This window comes from Dendrobium catenatum, unplaced genomic scaffold (assembly GCF_001605985.2).
Source record: "Dendrobium catenatum unplaced genomic scaffold, ASM160598v2 fragScaff_scaffold_1449, whole genome shotgun sequence".
Classification (NCBI taxonomy): domain Eukaryota; kingdom Viridiplantae; phylum Streptophyta; class Magnoliopsida; order Asparagales; family Orchidaceae; genus Dendrobium; species Dendrobium catenatum.
The window spans coordinates 1,459,330-1,470,704 of NW_021319911.1; the positions used below are offsets into that span (position 1 = coordinate 1,459,330).

General features: G+C 37.4%; 2 protein-coding genes across 2 annotated transcripts; both read left to right on the forward strand.

Annotated features, from left to right (window-relative positions):
* The first annotated feature begins 4,590 nt into the window (after positions 1-4,590).
* LOC110115672 (transcription factor bHLH113) lies at positions 4,591-5,864 on the forward strand. The gene is made up of 4 exons (XM_020848975.2): positions 4,591-5,097; positions 5,194-5,259; positions 5,390-5,455; positions 5,631-5,864. Exons 1-4 carry the CDS (start codon positions 4,591-4,593, stop codon positions 5,862-5,864), a joined length of 873 nt encoding a protein of 290 aa, XP_020704634.2.
* Positions 5,865-9,860: 3,996 nt separating this feature from the next.
* On the forward strand, positions 9,861-11,297 carry LOC110115662 (AAA-ATPase At3g50940). Its single transcript, XM_028700105.1, has one exon. It carries the CDS (start codon positions 9,861-9,863, stop codon positions 11,295-11,297), a length of 1,437 nt encoding a protein of 478 aa, XP_028555938.1.
* The last annotated feature ends 78 nt before the right edge of the window (positions 11,298-11,375 follow it).

Consider the following 11,375-nt stretch of genomic DNA (forward strand, 5'->3'; position numbering starts at 1 on the left):
ATTAAATTTAATATATTTTGAATTTAATTTGCTAGTTTATAATGATTTACTTATCAACTTAAATTTTATTTACATTTAATAAATTTAGGGTTATTTAATATAAATAAAATTAGCTTAATTATTATTAATTATTTATGTGAATTATCAAATTAGAAACTAGCTTAATTAAACCGAATTAATGAAATATTTAAGTATTAAACTAATTAAATACCAATTATAATACTAATAAATATAATAACATCACTTATAAATATGAATTAAATTAATTTAATGATAATTATACTATTATTTATCATATTAATTAAACTAATTAAAGTATTATCTAATTAAAATTTTAAGAATTAATAATATAATACTTTCCTCTTTTTTTTTCAAAAAGTCATTTTCCTATTTCTTCATTGCTTTTTGTGCAAGGAAGAGGCTTCTTTGGCTCGTGCAAGGTAGAGGCTTTGCTGGTTTGCGTGAGGTAGGGGTCTAGTTGGTTTGCATGAGGCACAGCTTCGAACAGTCGCTTGCCATTGTTTGTTTAGGATTTGCTTTTCCTTTTATGAATTTCTTCGTTGTTGTTCTGCTTTGTGAGAAGTTGAGTTCTGCAAGTATCAAAACATCTCAACCTCCTATGAAGATGTTGTTTCCATTGGATTGGAAGTTCATTGGATTTACGTAGATGTGGTAATCGGAACTATGGGGGCCTTAAAATCGGTAGGAGTGGACAAAGAAAGTGTGGGTACCTTCGATAGAAGGGTGTGGAGATGATTGAGATCGCATTGTAAAGGAATGGTGCGGTAGCAACTTAACGCTAGGAGCCACCAGGTATTCCAACTATCCTCTGTTCGCTCTCGCACTCCCCCTACCACACGATAAAATGTTAAATCCACTGAATTGTAGGATTTAGTAAATCAGGGATTTACCGCAAAAATGATGAGACAGAGGATTTATTCCGCCTTAAATCATGTTTGGCAGCAACTTCCAACGACGCCATAAAATCATGTTGGTAGGATTTAGCGTAAAACCCTGCTCGAATTGGGCATAAATTTCGTTGCCAAGCAGCCCCTTAAAGTGGAATTTTTATTCCGTCAGCTTACCTGATGTAGCTCTACGTCAGGTAGTCAATAATATGTCGCTACGTGCTCTTATTTTTTACCGCGCGGACCGACAACCCGACCCGGAACGGACCCGGGAGTTTGCGTATAGCTCGGTATTGGTCGATTTTGCTCGACAAAAATGAAAAGTATCATTATGTGAAGAGCAATACCGAGCAATATCGAGTTCTTTTAGGTATTACTCGGTATTGCTCGGTATTGCCAAGCAATACCGACTAATACCTAGCAATATCAAGCAAATACCGAGCAATACGCGAACATAGTAATCCCGGATTCGGTCTGAGTCGGGTCGTCGGGCCGCGTGGTAAAGAGTAAGAGCACGTGGCGACATATTATTGGCTACTTGACGTAGAGCTACATCAGGTAACTTGACAGAATAAAAATTCCTTAAAGTGGGGCTAGGTCTCTTTTTTGGTCACATTAATTCATTATTTTATTATTACCCGTTATTTAACATTAATTATTGTTGTATGATAAAAAATTTACAACATTGTGGAGAATATTCAACATCTTAACTATATGTGAAGATTTAGGATTCATATAAAATTATGTTATAAGAAATATCAAAATATTTACATAAACGATTTAGAAATATAAAAATCAAAGGATATGATTCTAATGAAATATTTCAATATATAAGTAGATGTGATATGTCATCAAAAAATTATCTTGATTGGGCACGAATCCGAGCCCAAATGGGTTTGAATTGAAGAACCGAAGCACTGTTGGAAGGTTCAAACCATAATTTGGGTTACCAAACGGTTTCCAAACTTGACATGCTTATAGTCGAATCAAGTGGCTCGACGAGACAAATCCAACGAGCCCAAGATCGTCGAATTCTGATATCATTAAGACCTTCAAGTGTCTGACGAACGGTTTACGATCAAGGGATTCAATATCGGTCGTCCATGCAAAACACTACATATTTGTCCTTGATCCTCCTCCTATTTACGGGTCATGCTATCCTCAAAAAACTATAAATAGCCCATCATTTCTCTTAAGAGGGGGACCCAAGCAAGAAGAAGAAGATTATATTTCCTTTTCTAAAAAAATTATAAATATATTATATTTATGCACATTTAAGGAAGATTCTAGAGACTAGGCTTATGAGACTCATTTAGTTTCATATTTGAACCTAATGTTTAGTCTATATAGTAGAATTATTTCAAGTAGGTCATGCATTGTGATTTCGCCCTTCTTATTGTTTGCATATAAAAGTTATGCGCTCTTGTAAGCCCTAATCCATTCATTAATCCAATTTCAATGGTAGTTGGGGGAAGATGTCGATTTCATATTATTAGTCTCATATTAGATCAATTATTTTTTGTTTTATGTTTCATTAATTGTTGCATGCTTTTATAGTTATATTCATAATGATAGTAATTGAATGATTACATACAAACAGTTCATACTGCCTTGAATTGATTTCAGTTGTAACTTACTGAGTTGTTAGCTTACTTTGTGATTTAGGATCCACTAGAGTGAAGCAAATATGAAAATCAAGTTTTATTTTGTTTTTATATATTTTTAGTTTTATTAGTCTGTAGTCAAGAGCTAAAAAATAGACTGGTGAATGCATTGATTAAACTCTTGACTAATGTAGATAAATTTTGGAGGATAAATATAATTTTATATTTTGATGTATATAATTTTTAGTTGCTTTTGCTTGATTGATTTATATTGATGAATTCAAAGAAGATCTGGTTGATTAATTAAGAGATTAAAATAGACAATTCTTTAAAAAAAAATTGATCTTGTGGTGTTACATAGATGGTAGATAAATCATCAAGTAAAGATTACAAGGTTGGGATAAGTGAATAATGGTAACAAATGGATTAGAAAGCCATTAAGGACATGAGCAACACAAGCTTACCATAGGTGTAGTCGCAACACATGAGATGGTTCCAAGTGATGATGGTGGAAGCAAGAGGTTATTGATAGAGCGTAAAAGCCGATGATAAGCCGGTTCAACAACCGACATTATATATTGATTTAAGTCTAAAAATATAATCAATGACAAACTGAAAATGTTGAGATTAACACAAGACTAAATGGATCATGAGATGATCTAGTACATACAACATCGAGCTTGAATACTTGAAATGTTATGTTAAAACTAAATTTATGAGATTTAACCTTGAGAAGATAATAAAAGAGTAAAATCGAGGGGAAATGGTGAACTCCATTTAGCTCATTTAATTTTGAGCTATTTTGATAAATTTTATTTAGTTTGGTCTTTTTGTATAATTGGATAATAATTTTAAAAATAGTAATTAAAGATAATAATTTACTTTATTTAAAAAAAAAACTCAAATTGAAATTATGTGAGAGTTTTTTGAAATCATTTATAAAACAACATTTTACTATTATATTTTACTAAGCAACTATTTCTTATTGTGATAGTAATATTATGAATTTTGATATAAGATTAGGCTAATTATTTTTTATTTAAAAATCAAATAACATGAGGTTTTATATAAATCTATTAAGAATTCTCACATCCTCAATCCTCAATAAAAAAAATGGTTGGTAGTTTCCATTAGCTTACAATAAAATTAAGTATATCAATGTGAGCCATAATGGTTGCATTTACATTAGGGATGTAAATGAACCAAGCATTCGACAAGCTACTCGTTGTACGATTTGATTAAAGTTTGTTTGCGATCGTTTAATTAACTAAACAAACAAATTAAAAGTGAATAGGATATATTGAAAGAGTTTACTTTCCAAACTCGTTGTCTCACACCACTGGCATTGAAGATGTATAGTACTTTCTTCTTCGCTAAAGGGAATGTCAAACCTACAAACAGAAGACGTGTACTCATTGCTTGACTCTTCTTTTGACTTATATCGTGTCACATATTCCCAAAAGTACGGCTTTCTTATTGCTTCTTAAAACATCTTTTTAGTATAAAAATTAAAATTTGTGTACTAAAAAATTACTTAAATAATCAATAAAAAGGTTATCCCAAATAAAATATTAGTTTTATTTGGGAAGACTTTTTTATGCTTCTTAAATAAATTTTGTAATATAAATTTTTAATTTTTATATTAAAAAATTATTTTAAGAAACAATAAAAAAAAATCAGCACAAATAAAATCTTAATCTATAACGATGAAAGAATTTCTTTTGAAAGCCAACCAACCAAATAGTCTTCCTAATTCCCATTTCCATGCAGATAAACAAGGCATTATTGGGCTGGGTCAGCGGCTTTGACCGGTCCGGAGAACGGCCCACCCGTACAAAGCCCATCGACCGTCCCACTCATACGATTTGAAAGGAGCGTCGGGGAAGCCTTGATCATGACAATCAATTCCTTCATCAACGGCTACCCCGTCCTCGATAAAATCGCAAATTTTATCAGCTTCGAGGCAGAAGAACAAGATAAAAACGCAGGAAAAGTAGCCGTACTTCACTCTCCGTTTCCTACCGAGATTTCCGAAGCTCGCGAGTTAACGTCGAATCAGTGCCCTCCATTCTGATTCAATGGCTAATGAAAAAATGGAGAAATGCATCGCTAGAGACGGAGGAAGAGAATCTGAGGATGCCGAAGAATTTAAAGGCAGTTTCATGGAGTTATTAATTGAGGAAGATGATAACGGAGAGGTCGTAAGCGGCAAAGCAGAGGAGTCTGGCTTTGTCTTCTTTCCGCCTAATCGTTTTCTTCCTGTTTCTTCTTCATCATCAACCGTTCGAATGCTCTGTTTTGGTGGAGAAGAAGAAGTCTGTGACAATGGAGGGGTACTTTCCATTTCGCCTACCCCGATTGATGAGAACTGCAAGCCCAGAAACAGAAGGGTATGTTCTTCTGCTGCTTCCCTTCAATTGAAAAGTTTGCTAATTTTTGTTATTGTGCAAGAGAAGAAACCAATGTCAGCCATCGAGATCGGAAGAGGAGGAGGAAGGTGTGGGAGGGTTGGTTCTGCTGTTTCGGCTTGTAGCAAGCGCAAGAAGGCAGAGTCAGAGGCTTCCCCTGTTTCCAGAGCTGTTCAGGCGAGCTTCAATTTTCTGTTTTAATTGAATTTTTAGAATACATTACTCTTGAGGAGAAAATTATCTTATTGAATGAAATGCGGAGATTGTTATCAGATGGGGAGGGAGAAGCTGGGGTCGCAGGTCAGAGCTCTGCAGCAACTTGTCTCTCCTATGGGCAAGGTGCGTGGTTTTTCATCTGCGTATTGGAAGAATTAAAAAAAAAAAATGTAATTTTTTCCTCTCTAGAGGCACAAAGATTGGAACTTTAAGCAGTACATGTTCTTAACCTTTTTTTTTTCTCTGATTTCAGTCAGATACGGCTTCTGTACTTCAGGAAACTTTCGGATACATCAGGTTTCTTCATGACCAAGTGCAGGTCTAGCTCCTTCTCTCCCTCTATCTCTGTTTCGATTCACCAGTTACTTGGCACTGTCAAGAACTAGAATAAAATAAACGAGTCCATTTAAAACGGATTCTCAATCATTCTAAAAAAAAAGTTTGTTTTGGAAGGAAATAGTCATCCGTTTCATGCTTCATGTTTTCATTGACAGCTGCTGAGCTCTGCGTACATGGAAGCAGAGACAGATTCAGCAATGGAGCCTGATTCGAGAGGAGGAGAAGGGCATTTAAGAAAGAGAGGACTTTGTTTAGTTCCTGTTTCGATCACAGTAACAATAGCGGAAAGCAACGGCGCTGACATGTGGGCACCCGCCATTTCCTTCAACACGGCTATAGCGCCGCCATATCTCCGGCGAGCTCCAAGCCCTAAGCTTCTTACAGGCTAATATTAGAACTCCCGGCCTGATCTCTTTTTTTGCCCCTCTCTGCCTCTCTCTCTCTCTCTCTCTCTCCCGTATGTGTTTTTGTTTATCTCTCGAGCTTGCATAAGCTAAAGTGCAGAGAGGTCTTCGACGGCTTCGGTTATATATAGGGGGAAGCTGCAATAGCAGACTTGTGTAAGATTATGAGTACATCAATCAGGTTTCTCTTTTTTTGTTTTAATTTGTTATTATGAGAAGATTAATAGCGGCTGGCAATTGCTTTGGATAATTTTATAAAAAAGCAAAATTTACTAAAAATAAAATTTCAAATAGTCACAATTTTTTTTTACAGCGCATATAGAGGTGTAAACGAGTCCAACTGACTCATGAGTCTGCTCAAATACGATTAGGTAACGAGTTCACTAGCTGAGTTTATCGAGTGTTGAGCTCGTTGAGTAATCAATCTCAAGTTCGATTGAGTTGTTGCTGGACTCGTTGACTCATCAAGCGGCTCGAATAGGCAGAAGGCGGAACCGCGGAAGGCAGAACCGCGAAAGCGGAAGGCGGAATCATGTCGGCCCGTTCTTCTTATGACTCACATGCTGACTTGTGAGCTCGCATCTATTGGCACGAGTTGAGCTTGAGCAGGAGCTCGCGATTTGGCCTACAACTCGAGCTTGAGTTAAGCATAACTTAATCTCAACTCGACTCGTTTAAACCTCTAAGCGGATGTAAGGATATGCTTTGACATTAATGAGACTTTCATTGTCATTGATGACTATCATGATTGTCGATGTGAGCTATCATGTAGAGGTTTAACTGAAATTTAGTGGTTGAGATTATTTTTTAATGGGAATATTATAAAATGTTATTTTAAATTATGAAATTGATGCATCCTTAAATTTTGACCCGATTAGGCCCGCTGATTATGGTTCCTCCGGCCTGCATCACCTTTTGACTACGATCCCTCTAACATTCGCCACCCGTCGACTATAGTCCTTCAGAATTCTATCGCTTGTTGACTGCGGTCCCTCTGACCACTGTCGTCTTTCACTGTCGTCTTTCGACTACGATCCTTCCGACCACCATCTCATGCCGACTATGGAACCTTTGACCTCCGTCGCCCGATGACTACGGTCACTCCAACCACCGCCGCCCTTCGAGTACGATCTCTCCAATCACTATCGCCCGTCGACTATAGTCTTTCTGTTCTCCATACATGCCTACCAACCAAATGATCATGCCAACGTTCTCTTAAAAATGGCTTCCTTATCATTAGATTCTTTCAACCCTAACAATGTAATATGCTCAATATGATACTTTGAGCCCATGCCTTCCCGTTGCGGAAGGGCACAATTTATAATCGACTACAAACACTAGTGTAATCATTTTAACTGGGTTAAATCCTACGGTTCTTCCCTTTTTCAAAATTTTTCACATAAAAATCATAGCGTGTCTTATGACTCTCACACTCCTCTCTCTTATTTGTCTGTGTTGTATATTCGTACAAAACTTGGGACGCTAAACTCTATATCTCTCTACCGCCGTAAATGTTCTAGTTCGCAACAGAAATAAAGATGATTATTTAGTTTTATTGATATCACCATACTCATGAAATTTGATGGAGTCTCGGCATTAGAAAGTTATGATAAGCTAATCAAGAACTTTCATTTAAAATAGATTTCAAAAATAGATGGCATGCAAGAGTGTTGACCGAAGAGGTGGATAATAGCTTCACTGACGAGGTGTAGTTAGGGGATCGTAGCTTCTTCTAACACCGAAGAGCTAATTTGGAGATTGTATCATAGATTGTTAGTTTTGGCATTAAAAATTTTTACATTAAAAAAAGCGCCTAATCTTGTAGAAATAATTCATAACTTAAGCAAGATCAAACAAATTCATTTTCCTTAATTCAGAGAAGTTGGGATTACAATGTTGTAAACCCTAACTTAGGGTTGCAAACGAACCGAGCCGAGCTGAGTATGTGAGTGTTCATGTTTGTGTTCATTTAATATCAGCTTGTTCAAGTTTGGTTCATGTTTGTTCGAGCTTTATTGTTTGTGTTCATGTTTGGTTCATTTAAATTAATGAGTGTTCATGTTCGGTTCATGTTCAGTTCATGTTCGTTCGTTTAGTGCTTATCGAGCTTGTTCGCGAACATATTTAACGAATTTTTTTAACTATCAAACAAATATGTTCATTAACATATTTATGAACAAACACATTTATAATAAAAGCAATAGTCTATGTAACAAAGGCAATGCTTATTTATATTTATTAATTATATAGTCAAATATTAATTAGTTTTATCGAGCTTATTCACTAGTTCAAAATCGAACATGAATCGAGCTTAATGACGAGCTTGTTCACGAACTTCAAATGATGTTGTTCGCGAAAATAAATGAGCCGAACGCATTCATGTTCAAGTTTGTTTATTTAAGAATCGAGTATTTAAAATATTGTTCAAGTTTGTTTGTTTAGTTAATTAAACGATCACAAATGAGCTTTGATCGAACCGAACAACGAGTAGCTCGTCGAACGTTTGGTTCGCTTGCAGCCCTATAACTTGATCTCGTGTGCATACAATAGAGATTGCCAGAAAGATGGTGGATGGGGATGAAGGTGGTTATGAGACGTCGACTATGCAATGATAGTTGGGTGACGGTATTGAGAAGATAGTAGTTGGATGATGGGGTGGGAGGGCATTGGTCGTTGTCAGTGATTGTTGACGTCGGAAATTACAAAGGGCTCTAGAATTATTCAGTACTCAAAACTCTTCAATTTCAAGTCAAGATTCAAGTCTTTCCCTCTTACGAACAAATAGATCCACCAGATAAATTACATATCATAATTATTGAGTTATATATAAATATAATAGTGAGAAATCAAACATTTGGAACAATGAACAGAGAATTAAAAAAAAAAAAAAAGAATAGACGACCTAATAATATAAATTACTAGCTTAGGCATAAATGAAGTGTAAGTGAGTTAAGCTGACTCATGAGTCCGATCGAGTTCCATTAGATAAATGGCTCTTGCTTGAGCCAACCCTAAAATGTTGATTTAAAACAAAGCAAATATATTAGCATTCTTAATTTTAAGTACATAATTATTAAAAATATTGAAAAATAATATCTCATTTTTTTAATACTAAGTGATTCTTTATTTTTTTATTCTATTTATTATTATTATTATCATTTTATTATAATAATTATTCTCTCACTTTTATAATATACAAGCTGAATCGTGAGCCGACTCAAACTCATAAAATAAAGCTCGAGCTCAAAATCGTTTAATTAATCAAGATCAAGTTAGAGTCATGGGTGACTCGAGCTCGACTTGATTTATTTGCACCTCTTAATAGACCCATTAACATTAGATTCGTTAATAAATCAAGCTTAAATATTACATAAAAAAAAAATAAAAAAAGCTTAAATATTACATGTTATTTTAACCTTTTCTTTAATAACCCAATAAAAAACTACTGTACAGATAAACACCGTGCTGAACAAGCAAAACTAAAATTTTATTCGTGCATGACTGAAGACTTTCTACGCCTTCAGAAATAAGCTTAGTCATTAAGAACATTAAAAGTCTTTGCACGAGACTTAGAAAAAGAAAAAAAGGGTATTGACTCATTAACGAAGCTTAGAAAAACGGAAGCCATCGGAAATTGAGAGAGCGAGAGAAGGGGGAAGACAACTCTCCTTGGCCTATTGGTTAAGAGCTTTGGCTTTCAACTAAGAGGTTCAGGGTTCGAGTCTATGTGTATGCGTTGTGTGTGTGAGTTTGTCTTAAATGACCTAAATGTCCAAAAAAAAAAAGAGAAGGGGGAAGGGCGAGGAGAGAGAAGATGAAGAGTACATGAATGGTAGTTTCCTCTGTAAATTGAGAGTGAAAGACCAGAGAGAGAGAGAGAGAGAATTCAGTTGATAACAATTACGAACTATATTGTGAAGTTTTGGTCGAACCTCTTCTTTGCTTCGGCATTCAAAATTTTCAGGGAAAAAAAAAGTTGAAATGGAATCCCAAACGAAAGCAAACGCAACATCACGCAGTTTCCTCACCATCGCTTCCTCCGTGGCGGCCTCTGCCATGATCGCCCGCACCTTCGTCAGCACCTTCTTTCCCCGCCAACTACAAACTCGAATCTCCTCTTCTCTCCTCACCCTCCGCTCCGCTCTTTCCACCGACCAAACCATCCTCATCCTCGAATCCGAACCCCATCTCTTCCTCGCATGCAAAACCTACCTCAGCTCAATCATCTCCTCCTGCACCTCCAAATTTAAAGCCACCAAACACAGAGACGCCACTACCATCACCCTCTCCCTCGTAAACGAACAGGAATTTCTCGACGTCTTCAATGGCATCGAGTTCCGGTGGCGCCTCCTTAGCCGGAACAATTTCCACACCGTCTACTTCGACGGGCAGCCGAAGCGAGTTCCTCAAAAAATCCAATTTTTCGAACTCTGTTTCCACAAGAATCACAAAAACACGGCTTTGAACTCCTATCTCCGTTATATACTGGACGAGTCCGAACGCATTCGAGCGGCTGATCGATCGCTGAAGATCTACACCAACAAAGGCTGCTACTGGCTTCTTCCGCCGGAGGAGCTGCTTCACCCTGCGACATTCGAAACATTAGCCATGGATTCTGAGTTGAAGCAGAGGATAGTGGAGGACCTCTCCAGGTTTTCGAAGAGTAAGGAGTGGTATAAAGAGAAGGGAAAGCCATGGACGCGAAGCTACTTGCTTTATGGTCCGTCTGGGACCGGTAAATCAAGCATGATTGCCGCCATGGCGAAGTTTCTCCGGCTGGACATCTATGATTTGAACATAAAGGAGCTGCAGTGGAATTCAGGGATCAAGCTGCTATTGCTGGGGATGTCAAGCCGATCAATGCTTGTTGTGGAGGACATAGATTGTTTCAGAAAACCGAGTGGTAAAGATGGCGACTTTTCTCTGTCCTGGTTTCTGGGATTTGTGGATTGGATGTGGGCGAGCACAGGGGAGGACCGGGTGCTCGTTTTCACGGCGAAGAAGAAGGACCGGGTCGACTCTGTCCTCCTTCAACCGGGCCGAGTCGACATGTGTCTGCCGATGGGCTACTGCAGGGCTTCGGGGTTCAAGATTCTGGCTTGGAACCACCATGAAATTAATGAGCATTGGAGATTTAGGGAAATTGAAGGATTATTGGAGGAGGTGAAGGTGACGCCGGCGGAAGTTGGGGAGGAGCTGATGAGAAGTGAGGATGTAGATGTGGCGTTGGATAGTTTGGTTCAGTTTTTGCATAGAAAGGGAACAGTGGAAAGTGGGGTAGAGAATGGTGGTGGGTTCTCCGGAGAGGGGAATCGGCAGCGAACGCCGTCGATGGGGGGTGGGCGAGGGGGACGGTCGTTTGGCGGGTTGCGATATGGGAGGCGGGGCGGGCGGGGCAACATCGTCCCTCAGTATTAGATGCATGGTTAATATTTTTTTTTTTTTTAATTTTTTTTCAATAAAAAGGATAGCTCTTGCAGCAATTTTAGAAGCATT

Excerpts from the sequence above, each read along its gene's own strand:
- LOC110115672 (XM_020848975.2), top strand. The coding sequence starts at position 4,591 with ATGGCTAATGAAAAAATGGAGAAATGCATCGCTAGAGACGGAGGAAGA. Across the intron at positions 5,098-5,193 it reads CTGTTTCCAGAGCTGTTCAG|ATGGGGAGGGAGAAGCTGGG; the intron begins GCGAGCTTCAAT and ends GATTGTTATCAG. Across the intron at positions 5,456-5,630 it reads TTCTTCATGACCAAGTGCAG|CTGCTGAGCTCTGCGTACAT; the intron begins GTCTAGCTCCTT and ends TTTCATTGACAG.
- LOC110115662 (XM_028700105.1), top strand. The coding sequence starts at position 9,861 with ATGGAATCCCAAACGAAAGCAAACGCAACATCACGCAGTTTCCTCACC.